This window comes from Dendrobates tinctorius, unplaced genomic scaffold (assembly GCF_039654945.1).
Source record: "Dendrobates tinctorius isolate UK_male_01 unplaced genomic scaffold, ASM3965494v1 ptg000186l, whole genome shotgun sequence".
In the NCBI taxonomy this organism is placed as follows: Eukaryota; Metazoa; Chordata; class Amphibia; order Anura; family Dendrobatidae; genus Dendrobates; species Dendrobates tinctorius.
The window spans coordinates 3,678,054-3,700,753 of NW_027361853.1; the positions used below are offsets into that span (position 1 = coordinate 3,678,054).

At 43.9% G+C, this 22,700-nt stretch overlaps 1 protein-coding gene across 2 annotated transcripts in view; it reads right to left on the minus strand.

The window, feature by feature from the left end:
• Window positions 1-8,613, minus strand: part of PLEKHD1 (pleckstrin homology and coiled-coil domain containing D1) — a 61,013-nt gene extending 52,400 nt beyond the window's left edge. The window contains exons 1-3 of one of the 2 annotated variants that reach the window (XM_073552159.1): window positions 7,930-8,613; window positions 7,674-7,767; window positions 5,806-5,895 (exon numbers count right to left, since the gene is read on the minus strand). In XM_073552159.1, the coding sequence (XP_073408260.1) occupies window positions 5,806-5,895; window positions 7,674-7,767; window positions 7,930-8,078 (333 nt within the window). In that variant the 5' untranslated portion in view covers window positions 8,079-8,613. The remainder of the gene's footprint in view (window positions 1-5,805; window positions 5,896-7,673; window positions 7,768-7,929) is intronic. The other variant, XM_073552160.1, reaches the window with a different exon arrangement.
• Between the last annotated feature and the right edge of the window lie 14,087 nt (window positions 8,614-22,700).

Sequence of the window (22,700 nt, forward strand, 5' to 3'; positions counted from 1 at the left end):
CATTTCTGTCCCATGCTTCATTGGGTGGGGGAGGGACAGATCAGGGTTTAACAAGAGCATAGTAAGGTTGGAGACTCAGGCCTCTCTACCTTCAAGAGTACCCCCTGGACAGAGATAGTTAGGGTTTCAGTTCCAGGGACAGTTTGAGGCCCCTCTTCCTTACCGAAGATCGTCACAGTGTGACAGCTGAGTAGCTGAAGGCACAAAAGTCACCAATGCTTTGCTGACTCTATAACTGCAGAGTCCAAAAATTATCTGATCTGGTATTAACATCAGCACAAAAACTGTGCACATAGAGCTTCATGGCCAAGCAGCTGGTGGAAGCATTACATCACCAAGCACAATGCAAAGGATCAGATGAAGCAGTGTAAAGCCACACTAATGGACTCTGGAGCAGTGGGAACGTGTTATGTGTAGCAATTGGTCACACTTCTCTATCTGGCATCTTATGGAAAAGATTGGGTGTGCGAACATTACCTGCCACACTGCATTGTGACATGTGTAAAGATTGGGGGAGATAAAATTCTCTGGCATAGTTTTTCAGGCCCATTACTTCCAGTGAGGTAAAATTTTAATGTTTCAGCATACAGTACACCAAGACATTTTGGAGAATTATACTTCCTAACGTTGTGGGAAAAATTTGTGGAAAGCTCCTGCATGTTCTAGCATAACTGTGTAAGGCTGGTTTCACATTTGCGTTTTTTTTCGCGGTATTTTAGCGCTAAATAGCGCATGCGTTTTTTTTCCTATACTTTGCATGGGATGCGCTTATGTGCGCATACACATGCGTTTGTACGCGTTTTTCCGCGCATGCGTTTTTTTGCGGTATGCGCTCGGGCGCACAAAATGCAACCTGTTGCATTTTTTGTGCGTCCGACTTGCCTCAAAAAAATGCATGCGCGCGCAATGCGTTTTTTTACAGCAAGACACCCATTATAAGTCTATGGTGAGCATATGTGCGCATTGGCATGCTTATGTATGCGTTTTTTTGCACATGCGTTTTTTTTTTTACCATTAGTTTAGACAATGGAATTTAGGGGTTTGGGTTAGAGTTAGGGTTAGTTAAGGGGGTTTAGGGTTAGGGTTAGGGTTAGGGTCAGGGTCAGGGTTAGGGTTAGGATCAGGGTATGGTTTGGTTAAGGGTTAGGGTTAGGGTCAGGGTCAGGGTTAGGGTTAGGATCAGGGTATGGTTTGGTTAAGGGTTAGGGTTAGGGTCAGGGTCAGGGTTAGGGTTAGGGTTAGGGTATGGTTTGGTTAAGGGTTAGGGTTAGGGTCAGGGTCAGGGTCAAGGTTAGGGTTAGGATCAGGGTATGGTTTGGTTAAGGGTTAGGGTTAGGGTCAGGGTTAGGGTTAGGGTTAGGGTCAGGGTTAGGGTTAGGTTTAGGGTCAGGGTTAGTTAGGGTTTAGGGTTTGGGTTAGGGTTAAGTATGGTTTGGTTAAGGGTTAGGGTCAGGGTTAGAGTTAGAGTTAGGGTTAGGGTTAGGGTCAGGGTTAGGGTTAGGGTTAGGGTCAGGGTTAGGGTTAGGTTTAGGGTCAGGGTTAGTTAGGGTTTAGGGTTTGGGTTAGGGTTAAGTATGGTTTGGTTAAGGGTTAGGGTCAGGGTTAGGGTTAGGGTCAGGGTTAGGGTTAGTAAAGTCATGGTTTGGGTTAGTGTGAGGGCCACCTAATGTTTGGAAAAAACGCAAACGCGGTAAAAACGCATACAAACGCATAAAAACGCTGCGTTTTTTTCATGCATGCTCATAAAAATGCTTGAAAAAAACGCAGCAGTTGTATGCTTTTGTATGCGTTTTTTCAATGCGTTTTTTTGCGGGAAAAACGCGCTGCAAAAAAAAGCAAGTGTGAAACTAGCCTTAGGGGTGTGCGGGGGGCCATGCAATAGTCCACTCCCTTCCATAATGTAAATATGCTATGTATCTGTATGCATATTGTTGCCTTATAATGCTGTTATATATACTGTATTTTAGGGCGAGCGTAGTAACCTTATTAGGCCATTAGATGGGACATGTTAGTAAACTTAGGACAGTGTACATAGTTATTTAGGAGGGGCTGACAGTGGTTAGGTGTTGAGGTCTTCCTGTATGCAGTCAGAGGGGACCTAGTGCCCGTGTTAGGCGGACAGCTCCGCAACGTTAAGCAAGGTACCCAGCCATTCGGAGTCCTCAGGGACTGAAGTGCAGCTGAGGCAGCAGCGTGACCACAGTTTGGAGCAGGAGATGCAAAAGTGGTCCTGGACCAGTACAAGGATATGGTCACTCGCCATGTGGCAAATCATAGTATGGGCAGACGCCCTCCGTTCCGGGGCGAAATGGACGAGGGAACTCTCAGGCATAGTGAACTTGCACAGGGAGGATGCGGTGTTATCGCAGTACGACCCTGTAATGTACTGAAGGACGTAGGAGAGAGCATAGGTAGAGCGGAGAACGTGAACTGTATGGAACCTAATGCTGATGTTGTAACTGACAAGAATGTGCTGCGACAAGAAAAGAGTAAAGTTCTTTGTTTTAAGTTTGAAATGGATTCTGTCTTTCATTGTACTAGAAAGGGAGCAGCGGAACTTAAGTCACCCCGATGGGACCCTGATAGTGCAGAGGGTGAAGCAGAAGGTATGCTGCCGAGGGGACATGGTGTTCATGTGAAGAGAGGCCAGGGTGCGCCAGAGCCACTAGTCTCCACCACGACTACGACCCTGGCCGACCTTCACAACTGTGCCTCAGTGCACAAAGCAAGGTCCACAAAAACATGGTTGGGGGAGTATGGTGTGAGTGAACTTTAAGGGCACAAAGAGCTCTGACCTTAACCCCAACTAACAACTTTGGGATGAACTAGAACGGAGATTGCGAGCCTGGCCCTGACCCAACATCAGTGTCAAACAACATCAAATGCTCTTCTAGATGAATGGGCAGAAAGTCCAACAGACACCTCCAAAATCTTGTGGAAAACCTTCCCAGAAAAGTGGAACATGTTATAGGTGCAACTGAAGCATGTCAATATTAATGCCCATGGATGTACAACCCCAATTCCAAAGAAGTTGGGATGCTGAGTAAAAAGTACAGAAAACAAAAAAGCAATGATATGGCAATGTCTTATAGCCATATTTTTTCACAACAGAACATAGAACACAGATCAGAACGTGAACATTGGATATTTTCCATTTCATTTTCAAAAAAATGAACTCAATTAGAAACTGATGGCAGGAAAATATCTAAAAAAAAGTTGTGACAATGTTAACGAAAGGCTGTAAAAGTAAATGGAACTTGTGAAAAACAGCTATAGGTCAATTGTCAACTAAGTCACATGACTGTGTATAAAAAGAGCATGTTAGAGAGGCAGAGTCTCTTAAGAAGCAAAGGATAGTCGGATCTTCCCCAATCTGTGAACAACTGCATCTAAAAATGGTGGAACGATTTCAGATAAATGTTCCTCAATGAAAAACTACAAAGATTTTGAATATACAACCATCTACAGTATGATTTAGAGATTCTGGAGAAATCCATGTGCACAAGGGACAAGGTCAATACTGGACTGGCACTGCATTAAAAACAGGCATAATTCAGTCGTGTAAATCACTGCATTGGCTCAGAAATACTTCCAGAAATCATTGTTTATACAGTTTTCCGTGCAATCCATAAATGCAAGTTAATGCTCTATTATACAAAGAAGAGGCCACATATCAACAAAATCCAGAAACTCTGCCCTTTTTTCTGGGGCAAAGCTAATTTCCAATGGACTGAAGCAAAATGGGAAATTGTCCTGTGATCACATGAATCAAAGTGTGAAATTCTCTATGGGAACCACAGATGCTTGGTCCCGCAGACTCATGATAACAGGACCATCCAGCCTGTTATCAGCGTACAGTTCCTGCATCTCTGATGGTGTGGGGATAAATTAGTTTCTATGGCAGGGGCAACGTACATATTTATTGCTTCGCATTATATAGAGGTTTTATGACAATATATGCTCCATCCAGACAATGTCTCATTATTTCAGTAGAATAATGATAAACCACATTCATCACAACAGAATGGCTTCTCAGAAGAAGAGGTCGGTTGATGAACAGGCCACCTGCAGTCCAGACCTTTCACCAATAGAAAACATTTGGTGCGTTATGAAATTAAAAATCCGGCAAAGACCTCGGACTGAGGAGCAGGCACCATCCATCATCAGACAAGAATGGGACAATACATCTCTCCCTGTGCTCCAGCGATTGGTCTCATCACTTCTCAGATGTTACTGACTGTTGTAAAAAGAAGGGGTAATGCCACACAATGGTAGACATGGTACTGGCCTAACTTGTTTGAGATGTGTTGTGGTCATCAAATTCTATATGAGATATTAGAAACCTGTCTAATTTTCACCTTCTTTAGTATGACCACAGAAGTATACAAGCAACTCGACACACACAGGATACGGCTTCAGTACCACATAGAAGTATGCAAGCAACTAGACATACACAGGATATGTATTCAGTACGACCATAGAAGTGTGAAAGCAACTCAGCACACACAGGCTATGTCGTCAGTATGACCATGGAAATATATAAGCAACTCGACACACACAGGATATGTCTTCAGTACAACCATGGAAGTATGCAAGCAGCTCAACACACACAGGATACATCTTCAGTAGGAACATGGAAGTATACAAGCAATTCGACACACACAGGATACGTCTTCACTACGACCATAGAAGTATGCAAGCAACTCGACACACACAGGATACGTCTTCACTACGACCATAGAAGTATGCAAGCAACTCGACACACACAGGATACGTCTTTAGTACAACCATGGAAGTATACAAGCAACTCGACACACACAGAATACGTCTTCAGTACGACCATGGAAGTATACAAGCAACTCGACACACACAGGATACGTCTTCACTACGACCATAGAAGTATACAAGCAACTCGACACACACAGGATACGGCTTCAGTACCACATAGAAGTATGCAAGCAACTAGACATACACAGGATATGTATTCAGTACAACCATAGAAGTGTGAAAGCAACTCAGCACACACAGGCTATGTCGTCAGTATGACCATGGAAATATATAAGCAACTCGACACACACAGGATATGTCTTCAGTACAACCATGGAAGTATGCAAGCAGCTCAACACACATAGGATACATCTTCAGTAGGAACATGGAAGTATACAAGCAATTCGACACACACAGGATACGTCTTCACTACGACCATAGAAGTATGCAAGCAACTCGACACACACAGGATACGTCTTCAGTACAACCACGGAAGAATACTAGCAACTCGACACACACAGGATACGTCTTCAGTACGACCATGGAAGTATACAAGCAGCTTAACGCACACAGGATACGTCTTCAGTACGACCATGGAAGTATACAAGCAGCTTAACGCACACTGGATACGTCTTCAGTACGACCATGGAAGTATACAAGAAGCTTAACACACACAGGATACGTCTTCAGTACGACCATGGAAGTATACAAGAAGCTTAACACACAGAGGATACGTCTTCAGTACGACCATGGAAGGATACAAGCAACTCGACACAGGATACGTCTGCTTTAATTCTCCTTGTTTATAACATGCTGTGATAAAAGCAATAGCTCTCTAAAGCATTAAAGCAGATCTACCCTGCTCAAAGGTTTTTTTAACCCTATGTTGCTTGTTTCCATAAAGGACAACAGTTTATGGATTACATAACTGCTGGCAACCTACATTTCTGCCATTGAATGAAATTGTAAGCACAGTGACGACACAGGTGACATCCCTAATCTCTTTGTAACTGGTAGTTCGTCATATGCTGTACATACATGGAAATCATCATGTGAGATCTTAATGATGTATGGCATCCCAGGTTCTTCTTTAGCATCCACTCTGCAGCCGCTTAGTGGTATCACTCCCTAAAAAAAAAAACACCACATGTAAAACATGCAAAAATAAGAATAGTCACATGTAAAAATGGTTGCTATATTTTTAGACAATTTGATTCCATTAAATATATGATCTAAACATTAAAGTATTTTCTAAACTCCAATAAGTCATTTCGAAGTGCCAGCCTCTAGCTGTCTCATTTCTGTCTAAACTAGGATGCCCTGCCTGTTGTAATGTGTAACACGGACTCTGAGATGGATTAGAAAAAGAAGGGGTGGCCCTTTGTGCCTTCTTTCCTGCCTGTCAAGCTACATACAGACTCTCTATTTAGGGCAGGAAAGACATGGGACAATAGCAGGAGCAATGCATGCTTGAAAGTGAAAGGAAAAGGGAAGTACCAGCTCCTATAGTGCTGTCAGAATGCCAATGATGAGGAAATGCCAACTGAAAAGAGTGCATGGAAAATTAAAGAATTGGGACAGTTCCTTAGACTAGTATTTGCACCAAAAGTAGTTTTAACTTTCTATTAGTGATGAAGGCAGCAACACTATGCTTCCTGCATATTTTGTGTAAAAGAACACTTTAAGAGCGGTCAGAAAAAAGCCTGTGAGCCCCTTTCGCTCCATTTATACTGACAGCTTTGTATACAAACTTACTGTATACAGGAATAGCTATCAATCATTCTATATAGTCGGAGAGGAGGCAGCACTCTGTTTTCTCTATGACTTCTGGAAACACTTAGGCCACGTTCACACGTTCAGTATTTGGTCAGTATTTTACATCAGTATGTGTAAGCCAAAACCAGGAGTGGGTGATAAATATAGAAGTGGTGACGTGTTTCTATTATACTTTTCCTCTGATTGTTCCACTCCTGGTTTTGGCTTATAAATACTGATGTCAAATACTGACCAAATACTGACAGTGTGAACGTGGCCGTAAAGAGGTTTTTACATAAAAACAAGGAATCAAAGTTTGGAAAAAAATATCTCCCCAAAAATCCGACTGTATCTGCTTTAGGCTGGGTTCATACAAGTGTGTGCAAACTCGTCTGTTTTTCGTCCAGAAGAACCTGACGTTTTTGCATCGGTGATATGTTCCGTATGTCAGGTTCTTATATCCGTATTGTATCCATATGTCTATTTTTTACGTCCGTGTGCCTTCTATATGTACGTGCATATGGCATACAGTTTTTACCCAAACAATATAATAAATCATTTAGAAATACTGTTTCCTATCTTAAAAGTTTTAAAGGTTCTGCAAAAAAAAACGCATATGCAACCCGAATGTGATCCATTTTTTTGTGCATCCATTGTTTCATAATGGGTGAGTCTGATCCGATATACGGAACATTAGTAGTGCGTGCTGTCATGTTTTACAGATCGCTGATCCGAGTGTAAAAACATTCCTGTAAATTATGACAGTGACTTGCATCGGTCCTTGCGCTGTGCATAGGACAACTGTTTTCATATGGATAATGCATAGATGTTTAAAGTGCTCATTTGAACCATCCCTAAAGTAAGTAGAACCTCCCTGATCCTTATACCTTATGCCTGTCACCTAGACATCGACATCACAGTTGTATAATGAAAAAAGGCAATAATGATTATAAAGCTTGAAAAATCAAGCTGATGCATCCTAGAGAGTGAGACTATATCTCTGCATTTAGCTACGTAGAACTTTAAGTTCTTCTATAGTGTCTGCCCTTAGTATATCAATGTGTGCAAGCGACAAAATAAATTCCCATTAATGAGATGATATCATAAAGCTACTGAGATTTCTAGCTCATTTAGTAGATGCCAACACTGACCTTGGGGTGTATGTTAAAATATTTGTTGCTCTCGAAGTTCCGTTTTTCATTCTCCGCATAATATAGCAGAAAGCTGTCCTTTATTATAAAAAACCTGTAACAAGTAGAAAATGTGCATCTAACGTTGTTGCTGATCCTGTGCCAAAACTATTACAAAGGGGAGTACATATATAAATGATTGCATGCTGCCACCGTGCTGCTATAACATGGGCTTTGACGTAAAATGCTACATGCTGTATCCCATAACTTATCTTACCTCTTGGACCATTTAGCCGATTGTCTCCCAAAAGGTCTCTTCCACAGGACTCCCTGCAGCTGCACCTTGGTCCTAATATCCAGATTATCCGTGTCCGTCTGCTCCATTGATGGAGATGGAGAAACGGAGCTTGATTTAGAGGTGAACATCTTCTTCCAGGCGTGGTCCTAACTAAGGCTGCCAGAGGACAATCGGATGTTGTGGCCTGCCAGTAAAGGGGGTGGGGGAGAGGAGACAGACAAAAAGGGAGGGAGGGCAAAGTAACGGGAGGATTGACGGAATAAAAGGATGGATGAAATGGAATTAAAAATGAGTGCCAGGAGCGAGTGCACTGCGGGTGGTGTTATGTAATAAAACAATAATTAGACTCATGAACTGGTGATAGGCGGACGGGCTATCAGAGAGTGATGGGAAGGTTCCACTTTCAATCAATAGCTGCTCTGCTGAGTCAATACATCCCACAGTAAATGAAAGTTCATGGCCATTGCTGATCATTTGTCTAATGACACAAAAAGCCAGGAGCAAGCAATGAGCTAGAAAGGGAGAGTGCATCTGTCACCACATTCCTGCCGTATAATGCCCTCCGGCCACCGTATCGAAGTTACTTGTGCATTGCTGTCCTGCCCTTATCGGGTGTATCCGGGTTCATCATTTACTCCTGATTGGCAGGAAGGACCATTTGCCGCCCGCAGAACCTGTAAAGCAACAATCTTCAGCTTATTCTCTCGGGCAAAGTTTGTCTTGGCAAGGGGTAAAGTTTGGATTGTACAGGAAGGTCTTTTCTGTAATCTGACCTTGCAGTTGGCACTCACTGTATGTTTATGTCTTGAGTTAATATTACTAAGATTGCAAAAGGAGTATAAAGCTTTGCAAATAAGAATGAGAGAATATCACAGGAGTCATGCACAACTATTACCCTTATGGGAGCTGTAACCCAGCTTATGAGTCCGAGCAAACAAGGGAGATGGAGCTGTGGCCGCGACACAAAGAGATGCTAGAAAAGATACTGTTGTGGCATCACCCTATGCTGCCAGGGTGGCTGATCACCACTGATGTCACCATGCAGCTGGCACTACTGTATCAAACCCATCATTATCTGTCTGATAGTGCTCCCCAAATGGGCCATATTGTAACAGATTGGAGTGCATTTTCTTAGAAGGAATCTATCATCAGATTTTTCGCTACCCAATCAGAAAGCAGTATGATGTAGGGGCAGAGTCCTTGATTCCAGCGATGTTTTACTTACTGAGCTGCATGCTGCAGTTTTAATAAAATCCCTGTTTTCTCTGCTGCAGATCTAGCACTCCTCTAAATGTTGAACCTGTATAACCCCGCCCACACCACTGATTGGCAGCTTTCTGCACACACTCTGCATACGCGGAAAGCTGCCAATCAGTTGTTGGGGCAAGGTTGGACTACACAGCAGCAGGTTTTCTAGTCCTCTAGTGATAATCTCCTGCTGATAAACTGTGATTTTATCAAAACTACAGCAAACAGCCCAGTAAGTGACACATCACTGGAATCAGGATCTTTTTATCTACATTATGCTGCTCTCAGATCTGGTGGTAAAAACCTGGTGACAGATTCCCTTTGAGTCTGAATCTTTGGTAGCTTGTCATTAATATTTAAAGACATATAGTCATTGCCCTCAGGGACATTTAGAAAGGCCACCTGTGCCCCTTACACTGCAGCCTGTGTCAACCAGAGCTCAACATCAAATCCATTATAGAGATAGAGGCCAGACTCCAAATTCCGTCTCATTTCTGACAACCAGCGTCTTACACACTTGCCATTCCTAACCTGATTTCACGAGTCCTCTACCAATGGGCACATACAGCAGGGGCTATACAATAAATTCCTAATTTATTTTCGAGTACCAATCTTGAATGACCGAGCGCCTATCTGGTTTACATATAATAATGGAGCCAAGTGGGTATGTTTATTTTGGTATGGAGAGGTGAATGCTAATGTTACGAATCTGTCCCAGATCCATGCTTTTCTTCCTTCACAAAGGTCCGCTAGACTTTCTTGGGCCTTAGTATTAAGACTTGCTACAAACTCTCTTAGTTATCTGTGGACAGCACCTATAATAATAATAATAATAAATTTTATTTCTATAGTGCCGACATATTCCGCAGCCTTTACATTTCAGAGGGGACATGTACAGAGATAGACATTACAGCATAACAATAATCACATAGATCATGACAGATACCAAGAGGAATGAGGGCCCTGCTCGCAAGCTTACAATCTGTCAGTGTTCTCCAGGACTTCACCTGTTGTCTGCGGCTTCCATTTACCCTGCTACCAGTGAGTGGTTTCTTGGACTTCACCTGTTTGTCTGCGGCCTTCAGTAGGCCTGCTACCTGTCAGTGGAGTCCAGGACTTCACTTATTTGTGTGCGGCTTCTAGTAACCCTGCTTCATGTCCACCTGCAACTTCCAGGACATCGCCTCTCTGCTCGCAGCTTCCAGGACTTTATTAAGACTTTTTATTTGCCTTTGCTACGTGTCCGCCTGCAGCTTCAAGGACGCAACTGACCGACACCCGTGTGCCCACCTGGACATCTTGGGATTAGAGAATCCACCTCACAAAATCAGTTCACATTATGTAATGATAACAATTTACCATAGTAATAAAGTAGCACCACTGGCCATAAATCTCATGCTTCCAGTTAAATTCCATAGTCAATCACTGACAGCAGGATTTAACACGCACTGGCTGGAATCATGTTATTCATCAACGCCTCTGTCATGTGAACGCCGGGAGCCAAGAGGACTACTAAAGACAGTAAAAAGTTAAAAAAAACTTTTTAAAAATATGAAAAAGATAAAAAAATAAACACAAAAGTTCTATTATCCCCTTTTGACCAATTTAAAAAAATATTATTTGGTATTTCTGCAGTCACAAATATCCGATCTATCAAAATATAAAATAAATTAATCGGATACATAAATGGCGTAACAAGAAAAAAAATTCAAAATTACAGAATTACGTTTTTTCGGCTGCTGTAACAATGCAAGGATACGAGGCGACCAAAACATCATATCTACCCCAAAATGGGATCAGCAAAAATGATAGCTCAGGGTGCAAAAAATAAGCCCTCAGCAAGCCCCAGATCATGAAAAATTAGAATGTCTCGGAAAATGGCAACAAAAAATAAAAATATTTGTTGTACAAGTTTTTGAATTTTTTTATCACCTAAGTAAAAAAAAAAAAAAAACTATACATGTTTGGTATCTGCGTACTTGTCCTGAGCCAGAGAATCATAATGCTAAGTCAATTTTAACAACTAGTAAACACGATAAATAAAAAAACAAAAAAGAAAAATTGTGGAATTGCATTTTTTTTCTGCAATTTCAGCACACAGAATTTTTTCCCATTTTCTAGTACACTATATGGTAAAATAAATAGTGTAATTCAAAAGTGCAACTTATTCCAGAAAAAATCAAGCCCTCACACGGATATGGAGACGAAAAAATAAAGAAAGTTATGGCTCTTGGAAAAAAAGGGAGGGAAAACCAAAGCAAAAAAGCAGAAAATTGCTAGGTCATAAAGGGGTTAATATAAAAGTTGTCGAAAGCCAGTGCCCTCGAGCACTTAGCATCATAAGAATTTATTTATTTTGAGAATGTTTTTTAGTGGCACATTATAATTTATGATAATGGTAAATTTAGGTAGATATGTTTTGTGTTTATTTGTAAAAAAAAATCAGAAATTTGACAAAAATGTAAAAAAAAGAATTGAAATATTCAAACTTTGAATGATTATCCCTTTAATCCAGATAGTCATACCACAGAAAAACATTAATAAATAACATTTCCCACATGTCTTCCTCACATCAGCTCCATTTTTAAAATTTTATTTTATTTTGTTAGTCTTTTAGGAGGTTTAAAGATATAGCAGCAATTTTTCATTTTTTCAAGGAAATTTACAAAACTTATTTTTTTGAGGGAGCTATCCATGTTTGAAGTGACTTTGGGTGTCCTATATATTGGAAAACCCAAAAAGTAATACTATTTCAAAAACAGCACCCCTGGACATATTGAAAACTTCTATCAGGTAGTTTATTAACCCTTCAGGTGATTTTCAAGAATTAATGCAAAGTGACAGAGCAGGAATGAAAAAGTGTTTTTAACACCTAAATGTCGCTAACTTCTGAACCGGCCTCTATAGCCGGGAGACTCTAAGGCCTCTTTCACACATCAGGTTTTCGCCGTCAGGCGCGATCCGGCGCTTTTGACAGAAACCGGATCCGGCGAAATGCAATGCCGGATCCGGTTTCCCCCCCATTGACTTGCATTTGCGCCGGATTGCGCCGGATGGCCATGCGTTTCATCCGGTTTTCGCCGGATCCGGCAATGTGTCGCGATCCGGCGTCTGGAAAAAACGGCTACTGTAACGTTTTTTGTCTCCGGCGAAAAAGCCGGACACGCCGGATCCGGCGCGTCCGGCTTTTTCACACAATGAAAGCCTATGAGCGCCGCAATGCGCCGGATCCGGCGAAAGCCGGATCCGGCGGCCGGATCCGTTTTTTTGGTCTGAGCATGCTCAGTAGCTCTGCCCACAGGAGATATATAAAAGCAAGACAATGGGACCCTCAGCCACACCCAACATGCCACCCAAGCCAAGAACCAGGAGCAGGAGAAGGCAGCAGACATCTGCAGCAGCAGCACCATCAGCACCACCCCAAATGGAGCAGCAAATGGAACATGCTGAGGAGGGGAGTCCAGCAGCAGATGAGAGACGGTAATTATCAAATCCCCCATTCCTCCAAACTAGGGCCATGGAATATCAAGATATTCATTGGCCCTTTGTTTCTCTTTATTCAACAGCCGCCAAAGAGATGCAGCAGCAGCAGCAGCAGCAGAAATGGCATCACTGGCAGCAGCAACAGCAGCAGCAATACCCACAGCCATGGAGTCTGGCCATCAACAGGACAGCACATCTTCTTCTGGGAGCCCTCCCTCGCATCGTCAGCGTTTGACGGTAAGTTTTTATTTCCAAAATCCATCATCTCTGTAATATATGTCTATTCATTGCCTTTTATTTCTAAACAGGAATCACAAGATGAAGAGGAGCTCCCAGAAGAAGAAGGAAGGGGTGGACAGACACCTGGAGTGGGCTCACAATTGGTAAGTTTTTTGCATCAAACGCAGAAACACAACATCACACTACACACAACACATAGAAAACAATGTTCTGCAGACCACACACAGCAAACAAATGCCTACATCCAAAGACATAACATTTTTTGTTTTCTTCTCTAGTCTTCCCAATCTGGTGCTCGGCCAAGAGGTCCTCGCAGTGCCTCCCAGGGTTGTCGGCGACAGCAACGCGGCGGTCACCAGCATGTAAGTATAAATATTTTTGCTTTGTTTTTTTGCACTTTTTATTTCATTTCTTTTGTGGAGGCTAATGTTATTTTTGTCTTTTTCTTTAACAGCCTTCACAGCGTGCTCCCGACTCTGACGGTGAGGATGGAGGACTCGATGTGGACCACCTCATCGATCTCGTCAGACAAAGGGAGCCGCTCTGGAATATGGCTGACCGCCGCCACGCTGACCTTATCGTTACCCGACGACTCTGGGAGGAAATCTGTTCGCTCCTTGTGGGCCGCTGGGAGGACCTCGATGTTCGGGCCCAGATTAAAGAGCGTAAGTATATACAGTACCGGTTGCTTGATGTAAACCAGTGTTTCCCGAACTCCAGTCCTCGTGGTCCCCACGGATCATGTGTTCAGGATTTCTATTTACTATTTAAATCCTGAAAACATGACCCCTGGGGACCATGAGGACTGGAGTTTGTGAAACACTGATGTTGTATACTAACCACTCCTTTCTCGTTTCAGGGAACAGAATTGTGAATCGGTGGCGGTCTGTGAGGGATCGTTTCAAGAAGGAGTTCAATAAAGAGATGCGGGCCCCGAGTGGATCTGGAGGACGCAGGAGCAAGTACAAGTACGCACAAGCCCTGTCGTTCCTCCGGGAAACAATGCTCACCAGAAGGTAAATATTACACACCACATGTGAAAAAAAATGTTAGATGTAACTTTTTTTTTTCAGCCAGGGCCATACCATGTCAGTATTTTAATTGTTTTTTTTTCTCTTTATTCCACAGCACGGTGAGCAGCACTCGGGAGCCTGCACGATTGGACCCTTCTGAGGCGATCCCTGAGGAGACCGGCACCGAGGGACACTTCGACCGCCCCGGTACATCTGCACCTTCCCAGCCTTCCCACACATTCGACCCATCTGTCCCATCCACCAGCACAGGAGCATCGTGGCCGCCTACATTACATGAAGCTGCTGGTGAGGAGATCGCTTTCCCTTTACCCCACCCTTTTGCCCCTGCCACCTCTAGTACACCTGCGGGTACTGGGCGGCAGCGGCAGAGGGGTCAGGAAAAGAGTTATGCGCAAGAGTTCTTGCATCTGAATGCATCTTTCCAGAACTGTCTAAAAGTCTTGTCAGAGCAAATCTCCGCAGGCTATCAGCAGATCAACTCCAGCATTCTGGAGGTGAAGACACTTCTGCAAACCATGCATTCAGAAGCAAGATCTTCGCCAAACCACACCTTTTTCAGGTCTGTTGTGGAGCGCATGGCAACACTATCTCCTACCCAGCAGATGCATGTAATGCATTCGTGCCACGGTGCTCTACAGCAGGTTACCTCCCAACCTCCACCTCCCACCACTGTAGTTCCTCCACCTGCACCCCCTCCAGCCACTTTCCATCCTCCCCCTCCTATTACATCTGCACCCCCTCCAGCCACTTTCCATCCTCCCCCTCCTATTACATACCAGCAACCTCACCAGTACCAGCAACCTCCCCAGTACCAGACATCTCCCCACTTCCAGCAACCTGCCCCGTACCAAACTCCTTCCCCGTACCAAACTCCTTCCCCATACAACTTTCCATCAACATCATCTGCTCCTACAATCCCTGCCCAACCCTCCACTCCACCGCCCACCACCTCTTCTGCCTCCAACATGTCCACCCATTCTGTAGCTTTTTCCACACCTTCACCTCTAACTGTTCCTTCCCCACCACGATCCCAGTCCTCTCTCCACACACCCAGTGTCGAAGTGTCCCGCAGCCCCTCCAGCAGTATTTCCACCCCACACTACACAGATTTGTAATGTGTGTTTTTTAATAAAAATGCCCATTGGGTTTAAAACCTTTATTAAAAATGTTTTTTGCACTTTAAAAACATTTTACAAAAAAAAAAAAAATTTTAAATAAAAGTTAAATTATCGTTTCACAATGGTTGTCTGTCTTTTCTTTCTGCGGCGAACTATGTTTAAAAAAAAGGTTAAATACAGGGTATTTCAAAGGTAAAAAGGTATTCAAAACCAGGTATATAACTGTGGGTAAATTTTAGCTTTTTGCCACAGTTGTGTTCCTGGTTGTGTTTGAAGCAAAGTATTTCACCTAAAAAGTTGTGTTTATTGTTGGTGATTTCCTAACAATGTACACAACTTTTGTTAAAAGGTGAAATACTTTGCATAAAACACAACCAGGTACACACCTGTGGCCTAAAGCTAAAAATAGTAGACCATGACAAGATAGCCAACTTTGGTTGGCAAAGGTATATACTGTTAGTCCAGAAGGTACACAAGTTTGGTTAGGGCACAAATCTTTCACACTCTGTCATCCTGCCAGTGTACTCTGCCTTGAGGGGCCACAAGGGTCAATTTTAAAAACTGGATCCGGCGTAATCCGTCGAAAAACGGATAGAAAAACGGATGAACCGGATGAGACGGATCCGGTTTTGTCTGTCAAGAACAAGACGGATCCGGCAGAAAACCGGATCCGGCACATCATGTTTTACAAAACATTTGCCGGATCCGGCATTCCGGCACGACCCGGATCGCGCCTGACGCCGAAAACCTGATGTGTGAAAGTAGCCTTAGGCCGCTATTTGGCTATGAAATGCCATGGCAAACATCATGACCACACAATCATGATCTCAGGGTATCGATTAGATTAAAGCAGAAGCCCCACAATCTATTAACCATTTGTTTGATGTAGTCACTTTTGACAGCAGCAACTAAGGAGTTAAACAGATATGGTCGGTGCCAACACTAACCGTCGGTGATACAGCAAGTTGTCAGCCATAGTGTACAGCCGACAGATGCTGGATTGTCACCTGTATGGTGATGCTATTCTCTTGTATCTCAGGTCAGTAAAAAAGATGTATTGGCAGTCATTAAGGGGATATTATAATCCAAAATGTTGGCCTACTGAAAAGTATGTTCAGTAAATGCACTCAATACTTGGTTAGGGCTGCTTTTGCATCAATCACTGCATCAATGTGGCGTGGCATGGAGGCAATCAGCCTGTGGCTCTGCTGAGGTGTTATGGAAGCCCAGGTTGCTTTGATAGCAGCCTTAAGCTTGTCTGCATTGTTGGGTCTGGTGTCTCTCATCTTCCTCTTGACAATACCCCATAGATTCTATATGGGGTTAAGGTCAGGCAAGTTTGCTGGCCAGTCAAGCACAGTGATACTGTTGTTTTCAAACCAGGTATTGGTACTTTTGGCAGTGTGGATAGTTGCCAAGTCCTGCTGGAGAATGAAATTTCCATCTCCAAAAAGCTTGTCGGCAGAGGGAAGCATGAAGTGCTCTAAAATTTCCTGGTAGACGGCTGCGCTGACATTGTTCTTGATTGTGGAAAAGATCTTTTCGCCCTCAATTTTTTATTTTCCCAAGGGTAACAGGAGAAATTGGACCCCAAAAGTTATTGTTCAATTTGGCCTGAGTAAGCTGATATCCCATATGTGGGGGTAAACCACAGTTTGTCCGCATGGCAGAGCTCAGAAGGGAAGGAGCACCGTTCGACTTTTTCAAAGCAAAATTGGCTGGAATTAAGATCGGACATGATGTCACGTTTGGAGAGCCCCTGATGTGCCTAAACAGTGGAAACCCCCACAAGAGACATCATTTTAGAAACTAGACCCCCCCAAGGAACGTATCTAGATGAACTTTCAACTCCAAAGTGCTTCACAGAAGTTTATAACGTAGAGCCATGAAAATAAAAAATAATTTTTTTCCTCAAAAATAATCTTTTCGCCCCCAATTTTTTATTCTTCCTAGGGTAACAGGAGAAATTGCACCCCAAAAGTTGTTGTGCAATTTCTCTTGAGTTCGCTGAAACCCTATATGTAGGGGAATACTACTTTTGAGGCACAGTGCAAGGCTCAAAAGAGGCACCATAATGGCGTTCAGATTTTGCTGGAATGGTTAGAGGGTGCCATGTCACATTGGCAGAGCCCCTGAGGTGCCAGAACAACAGAACCCCCTATATGTGAACTCATTTTACAAACTACACTCCCTAATGAATTCATCTAGAGGTGCAGTATTCAAATTAACACCACATGTGCGTCACAGAATTTTATACCACTGAGCGGTGAAGAAAGAATAAATTACACTTTTACCACGAATGTTGGGCTAATAGGAAACTTTTTTGCAACAAACTGAGATCCATTTTTTCCTCAGTGTGCCAATACCCTACATGTAATCAGGAAATATTTTTCAGGCACAGTGCAAAGCTCAGAAGGCAAGTGTCATGGTCTTGCTGAGTTTCTGGGATTAGGTGGTTTTAGGGTTAACCTGGATGGCCTCACTCTGGGATTCTGGGAGGCTTCTTATAGCCTCATTGTGGGGCCATTCCCTGTCGCTTATACTCTGACCCTTGGCTGAGTGTGTTTGACCCTGTTGTGCCTGTGCTACGTTTCGTCTGTCTGGTTCTGATTTGGCTGTGTCCCTGTTATGAGTTTTGTCTGCACCTTTTGTACTGTGCTGCTCTCTCTGTATATGACCAATTGGCTACGTCCTGACTCCCTCTGCCTGCTAGTACTGCGCTGCCCTCTCTGTGTATGACCCCTTGGCTATGTCCTGACTATCCGATCTGTTTAATCCTTTGGTACTGTCGTGCTATCTTGTGCTTTGACCCCGGCCTGATCAAGTTTATGGCTATGTGCACACGGTGCGGAATCTGCTTTGGAATTTTCCATGCAGATTTTACTAAATCCGCAGGTAAAATGACCTGCATTTTTCCTGCTGATTTAATGCATTTTTTGTGCGGATTTAATGCATTTTTTGTGAGGTTTTCCACCTGCGGATTTCTAGAATGGAGCAGGTGGGAAACTGCAGAAAAACCGCACAAAAGAAGTGACATGCTGCATTTTTCAATCCGCAGCAAATCTGCGTGGAGAAAAATGCAGCATGTGCACGCAGGGCCGGATCCGCAGCAGAATCCGCACCGTGTGCACATAGCCTATGTCCCTGGGTAACTTTGTCCCGTAATTACCCTTCTAGGAGTTTTCTTTCAGCTCCTAGCTCTCCAGAGATTAGACCACACCCCCAGCAGTCACATGCTTAAGGTCCTGTTTGTCTGAAGCACGCATCTTCACCGCGGCTGCCCCGCTCCACAGGTATCTTTGGGCACAGTTTGTTTTACTCTTGACACGCACACTGGCTCAGTGAGCAAGTGCAGTGCGGTGTTCCTGACAGCAAGGAGCAAGAGATTTTACTGTTATGGTTTGCAGGTGCCATGACTCACTGGGAGAGCCCATAAGGTGCCAGAACAGCAGAACCCCCCATAAGTGACCCCATTTTACAAACTAGACCTCTCAATGAATTCTTCTAGAGGTTCTGTGATCATATTGATGTAAGCAGGTTGCGGGATCCAGTGACGGACAGGAGGCAGAGCAAGGGTTAACAATTTTTAATGAATAGGGAATACTCCATGCAGGGAGGTAATGGGTTAAACAGGGGAATAAACAGTCTAACTGCATAAGGATATGCAGAGCTCAAGAATAAGCATCAGATCACGGTGGTTCTGGTGAAAACACTTGTGCCAGAAGTTCCTCAGACTATAAGTCCTGCTGGGAAGGCAATAGCGCCGGCAACGGTTGGCGTGGTGTCTTTTCCAATGGGGTCCTGTGGGCATCAATGCCCCGTCTTCTGGCGGCAGCGGTCGAGTCTCCGGTACCTTCCGCTGAGCCTAGTCCATATGCTACAGTGGCTGACAAGGGTGTGGGCCACAGTACTGTATGAGCCAAACGTGGCTCAGCAAATAAACTGGCAAAAATCAGGGCACAAGTGTCAGTCCCATACCCGATCCCTCTAATGTGGCACGTGCGCTGTACTCACGAGCCCAAAGCGTTTGGCATCTTGTTCTCTGTAGTCACCGGCGCACTGCACCTCTCTCTGTAGTCACCAGGCCACACACTGCACGTTCCTCTCCCTCTCTGGTCCCTGCTGCTGGCGGCATGAGACAGCGGACACTGGCCTGCATGATGCTGATGCTCCCAGGACGGAGCACTCCTCTCCCTGACTGCTGCTGAACACTCGGCTTCCTTGAGCGCAGCAGTCCCTCCCTCTCTCTCTCTCTCTCGATGGCTGCAGCACACCCGGCTTCTCTTCTGGCAGCGGTCCCTCTGTAGACGGTGGGGTCCTGTTGCAGCGCCGGTACTCAGTGGGGAGGGGAAGCGGAGCGCGCGCTGCCCTCTGGTCACACCAAACCGCTCTCCTGCTCGTGCTATTCCCTTTTATCTCCCTGCCCCCATCGGTCAGAAGGAACGTCCACCTCGCTAAAGCTTCCCCCAGGCAACAGGGGAAGGTCCGCCAGCTAAATCTTCCACCAGGGAACAGGGGTTGCAGCCTTTCCAGTTCTGGACCCAGCACACAGGTACCCTAGGTCTCGTCGTCCCCCTTACATTGACACCTTGAATGTGTCACAGAATTTATACCATTGCGCAGTGAGGACAAAATAACTACATTTTTACCACTAAAATGTTGTTTTAGCCAAAGATTTTACATTTTCACACAAGAAGCGGGTAAAAATGACACCAAAATTTGTCCCACAATTTCTGGTGAATGTGACAATACCCCATATGTGGCTGTACAGTACTACTTATCCATGCGGAGAGACTCGGGAGGAACGGGAGCGCTATTTGCTTATTCAAATGAATGGGTCTGTGTGTTTCCATGGACCGTGTGTCTGTAGGCAAAACACACTGACATGTCCAATTTTTAATGTCAGAACGGGCCACAAAACGTCCCGCACACGTGCATATGCACATCACACATGGATGTCATCCATGTGACAAGCATCACCATATTTTAAGAGGTACAATTTTTCCATATTTTGGCCCACAGAGTCATGTGAGGTCTTGTTTTTTGCAGGACGAGTTGCTGATTTTATTGGTACCATTTTCGGGCACATGACATTTTTTGATCGCTTTCTATTCTGATTTTTATAGAAAAAATAATTATTTTTATATCGCTTTATTCTGAGAGCTATAACTTTTATTTTTCCAGTGATGAAGCTGTATGGTGGCTAGTCTTTAGCGGGACAAGATGATAGTTTTAAGCGGTACCATGTTTATTTATATCCGTCTTTTTGATCGCGTGTTATTCCACTTTTTGTTCTGCGATATGATGATAAAGCATTGTTTCTTGCCTTTTTTTATGGTGTTCACTAAAGGTGTTAACTAGTGAGACAGTTTTATAGGTTGGGTCATTGGGGATGCGGTGATACCAAATATGTGTACTTTTATTGTTTAGATTTTTTTTTCATTCAACTATTTATTTAGTGATAGAATATATATTGATTTTTTATAATTATTTTTGATTTTTAAAAAAATATTTTTACAATCATTTAATTTTTTTAAAGTTTTTTTCCTACTGTATATACTCGTGTATAAGCCGACCCTTGTATAAGCCGACTCCCCTAAATTTGCCACAAAAAACTGAGAAAACTTATTGACTCGTGTATAAGCCTAGGGAGGAAAATGCAGCAGCTACTGGTAAATTTCAAAAATAAAAATAAATATCAATAAAAGTAAAATGAATAGAGGCATCAGTAGGTTAAATGTTTTTGAATATCTATATTGAATCAGGAGCCACATATAATGCTCATGATGGCCCCATAAGATGCTCCATACAAAATACACCCCATATAATGTTGCACAAAGGTTAATAATGGATCCATTAAATGCTCCATACAATAATATGCCCCATATGCTGCTCCATAAAGGTTATGGCCCCATAAGATGCTCCATAGATTATACCCCATATGCTGCCCCATAAAATGCTCCATAGATTATGCCCCCATATGCTGCCCTATAAGATGCTCCATAGATTATACCCCATACGCTGCCCCTGGTGCTGCAATAAAAAAAATGACATACTCACCTCCCGTCGCTGGGGGCCCCGTGCCGGTATCCTGAGCAGGCGGGGACAGGTGCTCCATCGCTAGGCGTCGCTCTGTCTGCCGGGTCCTCTGTCAGTGACGTTCAGGCAGAGGGCACGGCACACACTATGTCACCACGCCCTCTGACCTGAACATCACAGACAGAGGACACAGAGGAGAGGATAGAGCAGCGCGCAGCGATAGAGAAGCGAAGCGTGAATATAGCATATACTTACCCCCTCCTGGCGCTGTCTCTGCAGCCCTGCTTCTCCCGGTCTCAGGCTCCTTCCTTCAACGGTCACGTGGTACCGCTCATTAAAGTCATAAATATGCGCATATATCATGGGACCGCTGAAGGAAGTAGCCTAAGACCGTGGGAGAAGCAGGGGGGCTGCAGAGACCACGCCAGGGGGGGTCAGTATAATCTGACACCCCCGCTCCCCCTCCCCCACGACCCCCTGGTATATGACTTGACTCGCATATAAGCCGAGAGGGGGATTTTCAGCCCCCCAAAAATGGGCTGAAAATCTCGGCTTATACATGAGTATATACGGTAAGTTTTTTTTTTACTTAGTCCCACTATGGGACCATCATCACCATCAAAGGCAGAGGGGCTGTCAGCCCTGTGTCGAGTTCTGGAATTATGCAATCATGTTCGATCGCAAAATTTCAGGTGGGTTACAGTGCCAGAGCGGTCTTTGACCGCTCCTGGCACCTAGTGACGGATCTCAGCTATCAGAATCAGCTGGCACCCAGCGGCGATCGCCCGTGCACTCCCCCGTGTGCGCTGCCGATCGCGATGATGTAATATTCCATACCTGGTCAGATAGGCCCAGGTCACATGGACGGAATATTACGTCAGATGTCAGAAAGGGGTTTAAAGGGGTTGCCCAGCTAAAACAAGTTATCACTTATCCACAGGATAGGTGATATTAGATCTGTGGAGGTCCAACCGCTGGGGCCCGCACCAATTCACAGAACTAGCTAGAATTGAGCAGTGTTGTGCATGCTCAGCTGATGCCCAAATCATTCTCTATGGGGCTTCTGAGCGCTGTGCTTGGCTTTTTCCTGGAGCCTCACAGAGAATGAATGGAGTGTCGTTGGGCATCCTACTTGCCATCTTGTAATGGGAATTAAAGTTCCTCGATCTACCCTCCGGTGTGAGATACATTGATCAGCAAGTTATCACATATATTTGAGAGAAGTCGGCAGCTTGTTTTAACCGGGCAACCCCGCTTTTAAAAAGTGTCTAAAAAAAGTGTATGTCTAAGGTTGTTTTTAAAAACCTACAGATTTACTAAAGGTTAATAACAAAAATCCCATATAAATAGCTGAAATGCCCAGGGATGATACCAAAACCATTTTTTCACCCTGGGCAAAAGCCACATCTGCTCCAATAATCAATGAACCAACGGAGAAAGAATGGAGCGAAACGATGATTGCAAAAGCATCATAATATATTAAATGTATTACAAAAAGTGCACAACATTATAATGAGGTGTCAATATAAAACAGATGGATACACACCCAAATAGGGGACAACCCCTCACCAACCCAGATGGAATCAGT